The 17,762-nt window shown below is 38.5% G+C and overlaps 3 protein-coding genes across 3 annotated transcripts; 1 reads left to right on the top strand and 2 right to left on the bottom strand.

The window, feature by feature from the left end:
* Positions 1 to 1,103: 1,103 nt before the first annotated feature.
* LOC138127287 (tetratricopeptide repeat protein 8-like) lies at positions 1,104 to 2,835 on the bottom strand. The gene is made up of 5 exons (XM_069043245.1): positions 2,504 to 2,835; positions 1,995 to 2,464; positions 1,705 to 1,939; positions 1,476 to 1,650; positions 1,104 to 1,374 (listed from the first exon to the last, which is right to left on the bottom strand). The coding sequence occupies exons 1-5, from the start codon at positions 2,833 to 2,835 to the stop codon at positions 1,165 to 1,167; spliced, it is 1,422 nt and encodes a 473-aa protein (XP_068899346.1). The 3' UTR covers positions 1,104 to 1,164.
* WDY (WD repeat-containing protein WDY) lies at positions 2,834 to 13,264 on the top strand. Its single transcript, XM_069043225.1, has 6 exons — positions 2,834 to 3,102; positions 3,149 to 4,382; positions 11,203 to 12,467; positions 12,525 to 12,699; positions 12,751 to 12,948; positions 13,004 to 13,264. The coding sequence occupies exons 1-6, from the start codon at positions 2,834 to 2,836 to the stop codon at positions 13,112 to 13,114; spliced, it is 3,252 nt and encodes a 1,083-aa protein (XP_068899326.1). The 3' UTR covers positions 13,115 to 13,264.
* Positions 13,149 to 17,550, bottom strand: Rab3-GAP (Rab3 GTPase activating protein). The gene is made up of 6 exons (XM_069043224.1): positions 17,349 to 17,550; positions 17,078 to 17,298; positions 16,756 to 17,026; positions 16,386 to 16,704; positions 13,463 to 16,334; positions 13,149 to 13,413 (listed from the first exon to the last, which is right to left on the bottom strand). Exons 1-6 carry the CDS (start codon positions 17,431 to 17,433, stop codon positions 13,255 to 13,257), a joined length of 3,927 nt encoding a protein of 1,308 aa, XP_068899325.1. The 5' UTR covers positions 17,434 to 17,550; the 3' UTR covers positions 13,149 to 13,254.
* Between the last annotated feature and the right edge of the window lie 212 nt (positions 17,551 to 17,762).

Here is a 17,762-nt window from a genome sequence, read left to right as displayed (position 1 = left end):
TGAATGAATTCCTTAGGTTTTTGGCCATTCAAGGCCGCATACCGACAAACGTAATACGAAATGGAAAACAACTTTTAAGTGTAAACAATAATGACTTTTATTTTATTTTTCTATTCGACGCTATGTTCCAGACTTGCGTCTGAACTGTTTTTGTCCGAGCTAAATCTGCTCGAGGTGTACTTTATGCTACACTGCACCCAAAAGACATTGTGCTTTAGCTACAGAAAACGAAAAAACTTGTGTCTTTCATTCATCCTTCGTTTTTTGTCGCCACCAAATTCACGAACAAAAATGTCTCGCCAACAGAAGTGCACTTAATTAATTTGCAACTTTCAACTTGTAGTGTTTTAATTAAAAAGCAATAAAAGCCAACTATTTTTGACTTATTTGAGTTTTTACTACCAAAAAAGCCACAAGCGATTTTAACATGTTTTTTTTTTCAATATTCTTCACTTCCTTATAACCCAACTGGTTTCTTATTCCACATAAATACTACAAATGACGAAACAAAATTTCAATATCACTAAACCACTAATATAATGAGAAATCTGAATAAATGAATGTCAGATCAAATTTAAACAAACGTATACTGGCGCCAGCGAACTTATTACCGTCACTTATTTACTTTTTGAATTCCAAAGGATTACTAATTTACAATTTATTTTCTCCACTTAGAAATTCCAGCAGCAGCGTCACTGAATGAATTAATTTAAATTAGATGAAACAAAAATTTCAGAATCAATTTTTGTTTGGTTATTTATTCCAAGATGGAATACCTAACCTTTGAATGCTTCACTGTTGGTATTATCATTATTATTAATGCTATCATTAAAATTGTGAACCAACAGCACAATCCCACTATTCAAATAACTTTACAGAAGTTTATGGCCTAATAACTTCACATTGGTATTCACCGGAGAGGCCGTTCGTAATTTTCATTTTTTTAATTAAAATTTATTTCTAAACCAGTATTTAATGACAATTTATTAATTGACTTTAACACGAACGTAATTAATTTCTTTTCCTTGCGTACCTACTTAGGAACAGGTAAATAATAAAACCTACCACAAGGTTTATAAATATGCAAAATAATAATAAGCATGTCACAAACAAGATAAACTATATTTATTACAAAACAATGGAACATGCGCATTGAATAATAACTTAGGGGTTTTGTAAAAATTCCAAATTGACTTTTGGCTCGTATAAATCAGGCTCTAGACCTTTGGCAGACGTAAAATACGCCTTAGCCAGATTAATTTTGCCCATTTTATGATGCAAAACGGCTAAATTGTTGAACGCCGATGCGTGTGTTGAATCCGATGATAAACATAAATTCAGACATTGCACAGCCAACTCTAAATCACCAGCTGCCTGCAAATTACAATATTAACACTCAATAGAGCACGATTATTGGTCAACATGACATAAATGCAATAACAGTAAAAATAACATTCATTCAGCGTTTTACTTACGAGCGCCAAATGTGACAAGTTGTACCAAACTTCAGCTTTGATGGGGGCATCAATCGCCAAATCGAGAGCTCGTTGAAAGCAGGCGAGAGTCAAATCTAGCTGTTGAGAGTAGAGACAGCATAATCCGAGATTATTGTACAATTCTGCAGAATGCGCTCCCATTGCCAGCACACGCCTACGAACGAACCATCCACTTCAGAAACAACGTCATTAATTAAGAAACATAAACCTGTAATAACGAAGGGCCAATTCTGGTTGGTTGTTGTAAAAATGGTACATCCCAATGCAAGCGATGGCTTCGGTGTTCATAGCGTCTTCGATTACTATACTCCTGTAGTACTTGACCGATGAAGGAGTCTCGTTTAGAGTCTCGTAGAGCCTGGCTAGTTCCGTCATGATGGAAACGTCATTTCGAAAAACTTCCAGGCCGGCTTTGCATATTTCCACAGCAGAAAGAGGCTGGTCTGTAATTTTTCACAATCCACCCAATTAACCTTTACGAATATTTTATCTGATTACCCAATCGCAGATAAATTCTAGTCAGTCTGATGAAAGTCTCGACGTGATGGTGTTGTTTCAAAGCGCTCCTCATCTGCTGTTCCGCATCTCGGATCAAATTCAGAACTATGTAACATTTGGCCAACTGAACTTTCCACCACCAGTCCTGAAAATCGCAGGATTGCGTGGCTTGAACCGCTAGTTCCATCGCGTTTCTGACGTCGCCCTCGTGGTAGAACAAGTACTCAAAGAGAGGCTTCGACAAATTTTGCTTTTTGGCGTATTTGGCAATATTCAGTCGCGACACTTGGATGAAAGGACCTTCCTTCTGGCTGTACATGGCTGCGGTTCCCAGTCTGATCGCTCTGGCAGACTGACCGGTGATGGGTCGAGCGGTCTTGAGACGCTCCAGAGCCGATCCTGGTCTCATCTGTGTCCCTGGACGGGCAACTCCGGAAATTGGCCTTCCGGTGGAAGTCCGCGGCCTGGAACTTCACTGCAATTAGGTGAAACTTGAAACCTTCCGTTACCTAATTGCTGTAGTCGGGACCGCTGTTTTGATCGAAGTCCCCGGGCGAGGGGCCGTAGCAACTGCGTTGTCATCCAAGAAGTCCCCTTCGATCAGTTCTTCGCTCTCGATGTCGTCCACGTACACGCGCTGAGTCAGGGCTCGCATCTTGAGGCACCACGCGGCTTGGTCTAGAGGCTGCTTTTCCAAAATTTCGCCACAAACGTCGGCACATTTGTCGAATTGTCTTCGCCGGAACAAACCCAAAGCCAAGTAGAAAGGATCCATCTTTGCTTTGATCGTGTTTGTATGGCTGCAGTCATGGTAATATCGATCAATCACCTGTTGAATCATGTCCGCTGAAGCACGTCAGTCTATTCAGAGTCGCAGGAGCAAGCGCTCGACTCTGAGTAAAACCTTGGATGACAAAAAAGACTCTCATGTGGAGCTCCACGAAAGTCTGGACGAGTTCGATATCGAGGTCCTCTATGACATATTCTCCAAGCAGAGCGGAAAGCGATTCAACGCCCCCATGTTGAGACAAGTCCTGGAATCTGTGGGCAAAGTCCAGTTCTCCGACGAAGAGTTCAACGTGATGTTTATGAGAATGAATGTGGCGAGGTAGACGTTTGACAAGTTTGACACTTGTAAAGCGATCACTTTGCAGGGACGGGTTCGTCACTTGGAACGATTTCATTTCGTATCTCATTCTGTGTTACGAACAGCAGGATGTGAAGGCCGAGTTTGAAACTCTGGAAAATCCGATACCGGTACCGGCGACTCTCATCCGCAGCAATCACCGCTACACCATCAACCGTATCACTTACTGCCCAACCGTGCGCCCGGATCGTACCATAAGCTGGCACGACGGTAGTCTGATGACGGCCAGCAGAGACGGTACCATCAATTACTGGTCCCTGGACGTGCAGTTCGAAAGGTCGGTAAAATCGACTTGTCCCAACCTGCGAGTGCAGCAAACGTGGGTCACCGATATGGTGGCCCTCCCTGATGTTAGCGTCGTCTGCACTTCGAGCACCGAGCGAGACCTCAGATTCTACGACACTTCGGCCAGAAAATTCGAACTGCGAGTGATCTTCACGTCAATCGACTGGGCCATCTACACGATGAACTACTGGTTCAGCGATGACCCCAACGAGGAGTCGAAACTGGTCTTGGGCGATATGGGTGGCAATATTCACGTAATTTTTATAGAGTCGTTGGCTAGAGGTCCTTTTCGGAGTCAGCTGGGTCTGCCTCTGCTTGAAATGCGCTACGATCAGGTGGTTAAAGGTCTAGCCAACGGTTTTCGAGTTTCGATTCTCCCGAAACAACACACTAACGTAATACTACAAATGCAGTACTACCAAAGACTGAACAGTATCATTTCGTGTTCGGAATGCCCCAAAGTCGGTCTCTTGATGAGAGACTTGGCGGAGGACAAGGGAAAGTACGTGTACAACCTTCCTAGCGGCGCTTGGTGCTTCTCCATCGTTGAGGGTACTCAGATATTGGCTAGTGGAGGTCCCGACTGTCTCGTACGATTGTGGAATCCATTTGTACCTCAAAATCCCATCGCGATTTTATACGGACATCGTACCGCCATCAGTTCCATGATTTTGCAAGATGAGGGCAAATTCCTGTACAGTCTTTCCCAAGATAAGAGTATTCGGGTGTGGGATGTCGCCAAACAGACATGTGTGCAAAATTATTTGGGGATACCTCAAGAACTGGGTGAGCACAGCGACATGACTACTCTTTATAATCCAGAAAGTCGACAGTGGATCATTGGGAGTGCGATGTTGGCTGTGATATCACTCAGTCCGAAGCAAAGTGGAGAACATACAGATGGGTTTACGCACACGGCTGGAGTTTCCGTTGTCCTCTACAATCCTCTTTTTAAGGTAACGTAGCAATAATAATATAAAAAAGAAACTTTCAGTTTATTAAAAAAATTGGTGCGGCAACCAGCAATACAGATATTCGGTGCTATAGATAATTATTTAGCAGTCATTTTCTACAATGTTAATTAAGTAATACAGTGCGTCGCACTTAAAATGAAGCCAACTGTGATCTCGCCGATATGACCAAATCTCATTTTTTGTATCACCTTAGAGATACCCAAAAAAGTTATCGAAAAAAGTTGTTCAGAACCAAACTTTGATTTTCCGTTCCGAGTTTCAACGCAAAATTCGTATTTTGATTTTTTAATAAAATTCAATAGTTCATTGTTTTAGAATCACTTTTCATGGGACTTTATTCAAAACTGAAAATCAAAACTATAATAATAATTTATGTTAAAATATCAAAATGTAAATTTTGCGGTGTAACTCAGTATGTAGGGTCAAGATTCCATTATGAATAACTTTTTCTAATAACTTTTTTCGATATGTCCAACGGGAAGTGAAATATCGAGAACAGTTGGCTGGATTTACAACTTGCAGCTCAGTTAAATACACTGACCGGCACAAAAAACGACTCACTTTGAATTTTATTAATATAATTAAGTAATTCATTGTCTTAGAAATTTTTTTTGATATCACGTTGTATTGATAAGTGTTATTTAAGTTATTCTTTGCTAAAGCATATCCGACAAACAAAACATTAAACACAGCAAATAAAATTTTAATGAAAAAAAAAAAAAAAAGTAATTTTCCATAAAAAAATTTATGTTATGAAAAATTGTCAAAATTTGAACAGCATTTTGAATTAGTATCTCGTACTGTCACATTAAATCTTTTAACACGTAAATCAACTGACAAAAACACAACGTGGAAGTAACGCAAATTTTCTAATAATTTATTTAAACAAAACAATTCGGTTGCCATGGTGACCATAGCACTCCCGATCATTGAAAATATCCCAATTTAACTATGATAAAGAAAAATCACCACAAATATAATTTCAAGATCATTTATTAAAGAAATCATAATGAGTCGTTTTTTGTGCCGGTGAGTGTACTTAAAAATATGTAACTTCTACGACTGCGCAAAAACTTGTCTTCATTTTAAGTATGACACACTGTAGATATTGTCATTTATAACACATTTACCACAGGACACTTATTGTACTATTGACTAGCAAAAAAAAACTGGTACAGTGGCGGCCATTAATTTGGAAACACCGGCCTAATCTAGTTTACTGGATATTTCGTATATTTGATAGTGTAAACGTTATGTCATGAAGTCATGAAGTCATGTCATCGTTGAGCGCATTCAACAGACTGGCGCAGCCGAAATTGATATGTCTATAACATTGTCAAAGTGACAAACAATTTACAATAGAAAAATCGCCACAATTAATGGCCGCCACTGTACATGGTGTTGCTTTAGACACTTCCAAAACTCAATCAAAAATGTGAGTTTTGGAAGTGTCTATAGTAACATACTGACCAGTTTTTTTTGTAAGTCGATAGTACATTCTTTTTTCGTTCGATACTGTCAGAATTTTAGAATTTTTACCTGTGTGAACGGATTTTGATAATGTCACAACTTGTCAAAACGAAACGTCAAGCTAATTTTAAAGATTTTAAGCGATTTGGAGCCCTTAAGGGGCTCGTCGAACAAAAAAACGTTTTATTCAACTCGTTCGTGTGTGAAACGAGCGTTTTAAACTGGCCCACTCATGCCAAAAAAGCCCAATTTACACACGAACTCGCTTAATAATAGTGTATTATGGTACGAGTTTTATCAGAAGCATTTTGTAGCACGTACGGGTTTAGGAGTAAGTGCTACAAAATGTCTTCCTTATAAACGAGATATCATACACTGTTTTTTCTACTTTGCATCTTTTAAACCAACAACAACACGAATAAAAGCACAATAGGTCGCGGTGAAAGCAATTTTCACCAAAATGTTGTAGTCATCAATTTACCAGGGATTAGCCTAACTGGCCAAGGCACGTTTAATGTTTGCAACAATTGCATCTTCCACGGAAACAACAACTTAAATTAAAATTCGTTTTGTTTTGACGTTTATTTTGACATTTCATTTTCGTCATGCCAACCTTGGAGAAGTACTAGTCTGTTTCAATACGCAAATTTCTATTATAGCACGCAAAAGCGTGTCGTAATAGCTTTCATATAGAACCAAAGTAGAAAAACTACAATTAGAGATGCTTTTTATTTTATCAATTACAGCGGAATTGAAAATGCAACCCACAATACACTTCCACAGTTAACGTGACTATTTTAAATATCGTACTCTTTTAAAGTGAAATTATGAATCTATGACGGCTTTGCTACCAATAATTTTATTTGTCACAACTGACATTTGCGAAAAAGTTAAAATCGGACGATTAAAATGTATTCGAACGATGAGAAAACAGACATGATCCTGATTTATGGCGAATATAATAAAAATGTCGTTGCGTGGTTATGCAGACAATAAACATTTTCCCAAAAACTCTTCGTTGTTTCACAATTTCATTTACCATGCGAATGTCAAAATTTAAGAAACTGCACAGCTAACCGTGTTTTATGTTTTTTAAATAAAAACTAATATCCACGTTAACTTTGGAAATGTATTGTGGGTTGCATTTTCAATTCCGTCGCGCTTATTATCGCTCGTGAAATATCGTGCGTTCATTTAAATTTAGCTGGCGTTGGAGAGTCGATTGAGAACGCACCACTCGTGTAAAAGGGTAGACTCAAACAGCTGATCTGTAATCATTTATCCGTATAGTGCGTTCACAATCGAGTCTTCAACGCCTACTTTGAGGATAAATTTAAATGAACGCACGATACCATGTATACAGGTGCTCTCGATATAACCTGCAAAAAAAAATCTAGTACATATAGGTGACGATGAGTAGAACTCATACACAAAAAATGTTTCTAATAAAAGTTGTTTCGTTTTCGAGATAAAAGTAATTGAAAAGTTGGTCAAAATTTGCTATACGGTAGTGAGTTACCGGGATTAAAATAGTTATTTGTACAACTAGTTACGAAAGTCATACTTTTTTTCACGAATTTGCAGATTGATTAACGAGGGCATAGCCCGAGTTAATCAAGCAAATAAGTGAAAAATGAGACTTTCATAACGTATTGTACATACTATTTTTTTGCATATCGATGTAAGTTAAGAAATTTGCTCTAAAAGGATTTATGAAAAATTACAACAAAATAGGTATGCTTTGACAATCATCTCCTAGGAGATGGAATAAAATGATGCAAAAAAGTATTACTTTCACTACGATTTTTCGTGTAAAAAAGTGCCACTTTCATTACGATATGTAAAAAAAGTAATTCTGGTTGCTTGGCGCAATCTCTTTCTGTAACATCGATGGTATTTGTCAAGTTTAATTTTAAATTTGCAAAACCTACAAAAAGCTATGAAATTCACAAAACAAGAGTAAGCCAATATACAGGCTCTATTAAAAAAACGGCCCACGCTATAACTTTGCTATTGATGACCCAAATGAAAAAAAAAAATATATAAAAAAAATATAGTGAGTGAGCACATAATTTTTATATGTACCATCTACCCATTTATGGACAATGGACAAATTTTATTTTTCAAATGGTAACTTATAATTTTTTTATTGATTCTGTTAGAGTTCTTTTTTCTGAATGTAATGGCATAAAAAAACTATACCCTTTGATAACAAAATTTCCGAGAAAAAAAGGAAAATTAGAAATTAGATTTATCCTTTTTTCATAAACGAAAATTTGTTGGTAGTGTGCTGGACTTCACTTAAATGTTAGTTTTACGCACGTTTCATGTGGCAAATTTTATTTATTTAATTATAATTCATAAAAATCATTGAATGAATAGTGGAGGTCGATTAACTTGATTTTTTCATTAATATGACAATAATACCGTGCGATCCAAAAGTCTTTCTATCAAGTGGGTCATGAATGACAGTGGGGCTGCAGCATATTTGGAGCATATTTAAATGAACATTAAAAATATGTTTTATTAGTCTGTCCGTATCCTTTGATATTTTTAATTTCAAATTTTTTTATTTTATGGTGTAATTATAATTATGTCATGGCTCGCTTGATAGAAAGACTTTTAGATCGCTCGGTAGTAGTTTATTTAACGAGTTCGTGTGTAAACTGGGCTTTTTTTTTTGGCATGAGTGGTTCAGTTTAAAACGCGAGTGAAACGAGGGTTTTAAAGGCCCACGAGTGCCAAAAAAAGGCCCAATTTACACACGAACGAGTTGAATACAACGTTTTTTTGTTTGACGAGCATCTTAAAGGCTCCAAATCGCTTAAAATCGTTAAAATTAGCTTGACGTTTCGTTTTGACAAGTTGTCAAATTTATCAAAATCCGTTCACACAGGAGAAAATTCTCAAATTCTGACAGTGTCGAACGAAAAAAGAATGTAGTATTTTTTTCGGAAATTTTGTTATCAAAGGACACATAGTTTTTTATGCCATTACAACCAGACAAAAAAAACTCTAAAAGAATCAATAAAAAAAAATTATAGGTTACTATTTGAAAAATAAAAGTTGCCCATTGACCATAAATGGGTAGATGGTATAAAAATTATATGCTCACTCAGGTTTGTAGTGTTTTTAAAGCCATTTCGTTTCCTGTATAATTTTTTTCATTGGGTCATCAATAGCAAAGTTATAGCGTGGGCCGTTTTGGTTAAGACAGGCTGTACATTTACTCTATGGCGAAGCACGTGGTAATGCACGTGCGGCTAGGCGAATAATAAATATAAAAATATACGGGGAGTATTTTCTTGAAAGAGTTTTTCCGTCCCGTTGTACTTTTATGGAACTACATTTGCGTTTGTAAGACTGGTTCTGTGGTACCTCAAATGCGCGATTGTGGTCGTCACTTTACACAGCGTACCTACAGCATTTTCAATAAATGTCATTAATTTGATTTAATTTGTCAGATTTGTCACAAACGATTCAGGTATGGTTGCTTAGTTAGATACTGTCATCCTTACAAACACTAACAATTATGTTATTCCTGACTAAGGGAACTCAGATAATTTGATACAATGGTTAGTACGTATTTTTGTGATAAGTAGCGTCGAATGTATGTGGATAGGGGTTAATTTATCCCCATTATTTTAAACCTAATAAAAAGGGGCTTTCCGGACTTGTTGGATCCTTCTAATGAGCCAGACTTTTTTTGGCAGGTTATATCGGGACTACACTGTATAAAATGATAATTATGTATTTAAACAATATTGCACATACATTTTCTTATGTTAACAGTTTATCTACAACATCGATAAAACACAATTTCATAGTCTGTTAACAACAAATAATTTTAAAAAACCGTCCAAAAGAACAAGAGATCGTTGCAATTTTTAAAACATTGTAACATAATTACGTGTACTTCTTTTACAACTGATAAACGAAATAAAAACCAAATAAAATTGACTGATTCTTTGTCGGTTGGATTTAATTTGTCTAACTTGTTCTTGCAACTTACAAGCGCACAATCAAGAAAACTTTTTAGAACAACTTGAGAATATAAAAATTAGACTTTCTTATCCTCTGGCAATATTAAATTGTTATGACAGATAGTGTTAAATAACACAAAATTCGCTACTAGGCAGTCTAATAGAATCCAAAGAATTGCAACACTGCCTTTCACTGTGCATTACTAAAGCTATATGTATTTGCAAACAGAGCGCGCTTCCTATCACTTGAAAGGTGGTACTGCTTTAGAATGCTTGATCAAACGGTTTCTTCACAAACTCAAAAATATGCATAACATTAATTAGTTAACTGCATATCGGGTGGTTCCCAATGAGTCTCGTTCGTTTGACTGTATCATTAATTACAGTAAATATTTTAGATTTAATTTGACATATCACGATCACTTTTATTGTTACCTAATAATTCGGCAGACCTTTACGTGGAACATAGTTTTTGGAATAATTTTTATTAAATGTTCCAAAATTGTAATTATTTTGACCTTTAAAGGAGAAATTTTGTAACAAATGTACTAAGTAAATTTCTACTACCTATAATATGTAGCGGTGCCCCAAAATTCGCGGAACAGCTTAGCAGTCATTATTATTATTATTATTATATTATAATATCAGTAAAAATCTTTAAAAAAATCAATCTTCTTTTTCGTAGAAGAACCCATTTGTTGCACTAAATGTGGCAACATTTAAAAACATTCTATGTATCCCAATAGTCTGCAAATATTTCATTTTTGTTGTATCCATGGAAGTAAGAAGAAAGAAAAATCAAAGCCATGTTGCCATATGTTATATGAGGTAAAACCGACAAAAAGCACTTCTTGGAAATGCTGGAAATGGAGAAAATAATTGCAAACCTGATCACAATCATTCAGAATTATTATGCCACTGGCTAATCTAAATCTTTTTTAATATTTAAATAAATGAAATCAAAGTGCAAATTTTGAGCTCCCATATATTCAAATCTAAAAGATATAGATTATTTTTCTCATTATTTTCTGACATGAGTTGACATTGCCCCATTGAATTGTTCTGCGAATTTTGGGCCACCCGTATTTAATGTATCATTTAATGGAATGGTTTACTGAGCAGATAACTCCTCATTCAACCTGGGTATAAATCTCTAGACGCTATTAAATTAAATTTTTATCTAAAAGACTGTTGCTAAGAGGAAAAGATATTGTAAGTATGCTTACATTACATTTAAAGAATACAATTCTATTGCTCTTCAAAAAATGTATCCTCCTCTTTATGATACTGTTACAACGAGTTTCATTTTACAGCAGTTGATAATGTAGTGTCAAATTTTGTTTGATTAGATAGTGGTGACATGTGGTTTGGACAGCCACATTATAGTGTGGAACCCTTGGGACGGGCGCAGAATGATCGCCATCAAAGAGGCTCACACGAAAAGTGTCCACGCAGAAATAATCCCCATCGAGATCACAGCGGCCAGCTTCGACCCTGGCTATCAACGCCTAGTGACAGGTGCCCACGACGGTTCGCTAAAAATCTGGAACTTCAACACCGGCACCTGTCTAAGAAACATGAAAATCGAGAAAAACTGCGAAGTGAAATGTATAATCTGGGTAAAGAACCGCATCTTAGTGATGGGATGGAACCGACGAGTGACCGAATTCGGCGACAGTGGCGACATCGTGGGAGTCGGTGGCCAGTTTTACAAGAACTGGGACTTGCGGCACGGTGAGGACATAAGTGCGGCTGCCGTACGAATCCCCCAGACAATAGTGACGGGGACTTATGACGGCGAACTGATCATGTGGAGGTTGGAGACCGGTCAACCGTACAAACAGTACAATGCCGCGGACCCCACAACGAGGATCAAAATCCACTACAAGAAACTCAAACATACGGCGGAAGCCAAAGTGGGCAAGTTCAGCAAGCGAAACATCATCGCTCGCGCTTTGGGCAAGCCCATAGAGAAGGAGAAAAAGCCGCCCCCGAAACCGTCGGCTCTCGCCGAAGACGACTTGATCAAACCGGTCACTTCCAGACGTCTTTCCGCCGTACAAAGATTGGCTTCCACCGCTATGCAGCAGACTCGGAGCGCGATGAGGGCGAGAAGAGTGTCAACCGTGGTAATGCCTGAACAGTGCATGCCCCTCAGAAGACTCGCCATACACTCCATCCTGTTTTTAAACTCCAGACCGATGGATCCCTCTATCGGCACTCTACTCATAGCTCTAGAAAATGGTGCGATTCAAGTTTGGTCCCACCACATAAGCGGTGGATTTTTGACATCTTTCTCGGCCATACATAAGGCCGGCGATTACGTCATTTGCATGGCTTCCGATAACAACAACGAGTACCTTTTCACCGGTACTAGCGTCGGTTACATCAAAACTTGGTTGATCAAAAACTACTGCGTCCCTGAATCCGACGAGCCCATCAGTATGCCCAAGCTGAGACTGACGTTCCCCTTCATGTGGGGAGACTTCTTCGTCGGACGAGCCGCAAGAATCGCAAGGTCTCAGCCGTTACCACTACTTCTGAACAGTTACAAAGGACATGCGATGACCATATCCGATCTAGATTACATCGACGACGCCCAAATTCTAATCAGGTAATTGTAAGGTAATTCGACGAGTGAAAACCCCACAAGTACAAATTTTCTGTGTAGTTCTAGCGTCGATTACACTGTAAGAATGTGGACTTTGGGCGGTCGATATTTGCAGACTTTGGGCACATTCAAACCGTGGAAACATGTACCTAGTGATCCAGAAGTCCAAAGTGAAATGTTTGAATTTACCACTCCGCCTGACATAATGAGACTGGGGAGTTCCACCACTCTTAGAGTTAATACTTATGCAGTCAATCTTCCATTTCTTTTATGTTTCTTTAAGTAGGTGTTACGAGGTGGTACACCGCTCCGAAAACTCACTTTCAAACAAATGCAAGCCAAAGAAGTAAAAGAACTGACGCACGTCGATCACACTAAGATTTATGGGGAACGACTCACTGAGCCAATTCTGGGTCACTACTACAGACCGTCAGAGAGAACTACGCAGTTCCACGAGATTAAATTTGACACTTCATTTCCTTATGTAATTGCAAGGATTACAATTGTCCTAGACAGCTCTTGTCACCCAATCCTTACAGATTCCTGTCTATCAACACCTCATCATGCCACCATCTCATGATCTCGTACTGTCGACTTTGAAACCGAAACTCGCAGATGCTTATGCCGAAGGACAAGCCAACAAAAAATAAGGACGTGATAGTTGACTAAATAAAACAGGTTGCGCTTTTTCCAAATAGGTCTTGTTGGTAAATCACAAATCGTATCTGTATATAAATAGATTTCTTAACAATGTAACGAACGTAAATTTGTAAAGTACAATAAAAAAAAATTAAGAATTGCTTGTATGAAGAGATTGTAATTCTTGACAGCCGTTTAATAACAACTCTGCTATCCTATACTCATACTGGGTGTCTTCTAAACATGAAAGACTACGATTGGCTAAATTTTCGATACCGTCTAAGCCACTAGGAGCACACCAATCACCATTCTAAAAGGAGAAAGTGGAAATATCACAAAATATCATCGTGTGAACTTACCAATTGCTTGATATACTGTGTAACGGCAGTGCTTAGAGCCACAACGTTTTCGCAATACTTTGGTGAAGTTGCCAAAAACTGCGACAGTCGCTTTCCCGCGATGGCCAACAGTTCCCCCCCTAGTTTATTTTTTTCGTTGACACGTGAAAACATTTCGTCACCTAAACTGTCAAAACCGCACGTGTAAATCTGAACGAGTTCGTATCTCCTCAGTATGTCCAAATCCAGTTCCCACAACCTTCCGATGTCCAGACATTTTGACATCCACCTGATATGGTCACCTGCGTAAACGTGGATTCCATCGACAGTGACGGTTTCGAGACTTGCCGATATCACCTTGAACAGAAACTGCCTCCTGGAGACTTGAACTTTGCTGTCAGCGTAATCCCAATTGATCTGAGCTTTGGTTTGGAAATCCTTGAAGAAGAGTGCAGCCATGTAAGACTCGAATAAATTGTTCAAAGGCTTGGAGTGTTTTATCGAAAATGCTGTGATCATCTGTAGAGTCAAGCTCAGCTGGTAGTGCAAGTGTAACAAATCGTAATTGATCGGGGGTTGTCGAAGAGCGAACTCTACCAGCGGTTGAGGACCGTTCTCCCAAATGGGTTCGAAGTGCAGAACGGGCTTGTCAATGCCGTAGCTCTGCTGCACCGCGTCCATGTAAGTGTCCAAGAAATTCGTCGTGACTCCGACAAATATTGTCACTTGGTAGTCGGTCAGACCCGTGTCTTGCTTACACAACCTCTCTTTGGGCAGTTTTCCGACTTTGTTGATCAATTTGGCGGTGCTTTCAAAAATGATTTTCAAATGTGCATTCCAGACGAGACTAAACAAACCCTCCCTTATGTGCGAGTTGGGGATATGTTGCAAACACTTGATGGAAGCCTCGAGGTTGCTCAAATCTCCACTGTCCTTCTGCCAGGCTAAAGCGTACTCCCAACACATGTTCGCGAGGATTATACCGTCTTCCAAACTGTACGGAAACTGTGATTTAAGCACATTTAATTCTTCAAACATTCCCTCCGACCGTACTTCTTCGATTTTGTGAGGCATTATGTCTTGTTCCGGTTGTTCGTCGTCGTTGTCGTCTTCGGACGATGAGGAACTCTCCTCTTGCTGTGCTTTTTTCAACAGAATATCATTAATCACAATATTTTCCGGATTAATTCCGCACATTGTTAACCAACGAGCTACGAGTTCGCTTACAGAGCCTTTGCCTTTTTCTAAAATGTACTTCAAGCTGATGTCAATGTGGTCGTGGTTCAGTTTCGGTAAAGTGGCGCACTTTGCGACGGGTTTGTTGGATAAGATTATGTTCAATAGAGAGACGTCTTCCAATTTACCAATGAGCAGTGACCACTCGATGCTCTCCTGCGACAAGATTTCGATGTTCTCGTCGTCGGTACTGGTTGAAGCTTCCATTTGCTCTGACACGACTTTACACAAAATGGCAGCTGTCAGAGCTGGGAAAGGTTTTGCGCAATTCGATAAAATTTCTCTGACGTCTTCCCAAAATTTCGATCGCGAATCCGCATCATCTATTTCCTCGAGTTTGACGGTTTCAACCAAAACTCTGATCAACGAGAGCAAGTTGCTCATTTCATTTTCTAAATTGATATTGTTGTTGAGAGGCCGATTCACCCAGTAGTGGATCAGGAGAAAGAACAAGTCCTTAGGCGTGATTTTACTGGTTTGGATCTGTTCCAGTAAGCCGTCAACAGCACAATTCTCGACGTACTTTCGAAAAACTTGTTCAGATATTTTGAACAACAAGTCGTCGTCTGTGTTTTGTTTCAAGCTGATCAAGCCTGGTTGGCTCAAGTTAAATATCGAAACGAATCCGGAGGCAGACACCTCTTTGCTTTCGACGAAATCTACTTTTACTTCGGGTTTGGGGTCTTTTATTGTACTTAAATCTAACAATTTTTGTAAATTGCCCAACTGTTTAGTCTCTAAATTCAGTTTGGTTTCGGCAGGTGCCACTTTAAGATCCGTATTGCCGTTTTTCGCATCCAACTCCTCACTTTTCGTAAATAAATAAAAATTAAGTAAAAGACGAACACTCTCGGAAACGACTTTCAAGTCGTTCCTTTCCTCTTCACTATCGTCTTGTAGAAAATATTGAACACATTTTAAAATCAGCTCGGCGGGAAGATTTTTATCTGTCAGTAAAAGCTCCAACGTTTGCAGTTTCAACTCTCCAGTCTTCAACTCTGTACAGACTTTCAATGTCTGTTCTTCAAGCGTTTCATTATCACATTCACCATGTTTTAACAACTGTTTCAACTTTTTAAATAAATGTATATCACGAGCCCGTTTACTATTTTTCTCGTTAAGGGCGAAATGAAACGGTATGGAAATTTCTTTTACCTGTCCATCATTGTCGATTAATACCGTATCGAATTGACAAATGTAACGCGATTTTGAAGTCGTCGTGAACCCCATCAAACTATAATTGTTGTACACTAATCTACTAAATTTGGACGCCGAAAACGTACTAATTTTTTGACCCTGCTGAACGGTGAAAATTTCTACGGTGCCTTTTTTCGGGGAATAAATCACTAAAAATAAGGCTACTTTATTTCCTATGCGATGTTTTGATGGTCTTTCATCTGGTACTTGAATGAAAGAACACTGAGCTTCGCGATAACCCTTAAAGATCCGCAAAGTGATGCCCCTGAATGCATCTACCAATAGAATCCGTCCCAAGGCATCTGAAATGGCGGCTAATTTGTGATCTGGCGACAAAATGATATTCGTGGCAGTTCTACGTAAGTCGCACAAGCCAAACCGACAACTCATCACCTCTGAAGGTTGCATGGCGATGGTCATTGGCTTTTCTATCGACGATTTGTTGCCGGTGAGCCAACCCCTGACAATTTTTTGTCAATTCTCGACAAAACATCACTTCATAAAAACTTACGGCAACGCTGATTTCAACTTTGTGGCAACCGCTTTGGCCACGTCGCTGAAGACAGGTTGTGGTCCTCCTTCGAGCGCATAGTGGTAACCAACGAAAGGACGGGATCCCACAGCCAAAACCAAGTTGTTGTACGGGGCGGAAAAGCGGTATTTAGTTTCGAAACCACCACAAGTTGAAGCTGTCAATAAGTGGTCAAATGTGCCATGTAGATTAACCCCAACAACTGCAATGTCATTGATAGCTGCTTGGTCCTGGAAGCCCCATTTTTTGGGGGTTACATTCCCTTGAGATGGTTCTAAGGTATCACCCTTAGCTTGGACTGAAAAATATTCTTTCATCTTTCTATACAGTATATTAAGGATTAATGCACCTTTAGCTAGTTCACCCCTGCATACTCTTAATACTGGAAACAGTTGGTTTCCTGCTATGACACATACAGTACTCTGGTACTGCACATATACTTCTTCAGGGTGTAAATCTGGAGCAATGTCAGGTCTAGGATTGTGTTGACTTCTACACTTAATACTTGTGATAACTTCATTATGAAATTGCTCCTCTAACAACAATTCGCAATTATCAGTGTAAAAACGCACAAATCCTGATTCGAATCCAAGTACGATGCAGGTCCAGTCAGGAACAACCTATAAACATAGTTATTACAGAAATGTGCAAACTGATTTGAAAAATATTACATGAGAACTTTTAGTTTGACCTATTATAGGGAGACAAGCTACTGCTCTTATATTATCACTTTCATGAACAGAGCCAGAATAAGCAATTTGAAACTGAGTGAAAGACAAATTGGCATCCCACTTAGCTGTCAAAATAACAAGTCTTCTACCATTAGCGATGGCTATAATATCACCTGTAGGTGAGACGGATATCTCGCATAACTGTAACCAACTATCAGATCCTACAAAAAAATGTTTTTCTTTTTCATCAAGCTGTGTTAAGAACTTTTACCTCTCAAATCGTCGGTGGGAAAAAGACATCTCCTGATTCCAGGTGTATCTGCTATATTAGCTGTCACATTAATCTGACAGGACATTTTTGATTAACAACGATTTTTTTAATTATAAACATTTATATAAACACACAACTTTTAACACTTTTTTTAATTTGACAAGTAATCAATGAAACGTCAACGTCAAACTCTAGTTTCATGCAATACCAACAGAGGACACAACCAAGGTCACTCAAATAAATTTTAAAGTTAAATCATGTATACAAGAAATATATATACTGTGGTTAAATTGATAATTCAAATTACTGACATCATATTTTTATAACGTTAATTCTGTTAAAATAAATATATCATTTTCTGACAGTTTTATGAAAGGATATGTGATGGCAGCACATATCCTTACCGACGACTTC

Source organism: Tenebrio molitor, chromosome 3, assembly GCF_963966145.1.
Source record: "Tenebrio molitor chromosome 3, icTenMoli1.1, whole genome shotgun sequence".
Taxonomy (NCBI): domain Eukaryota; kingdom Metazoa; phylum Arthropoda; class Insecta; order Coleoptera; family Tenebrionidae; genus Tenebrio; species Tenebrio molitor.
Note: the sequence above shows the minus strand (reverse complement) of the source record. Positions and strands in the feature narration are given on the sequence as shown.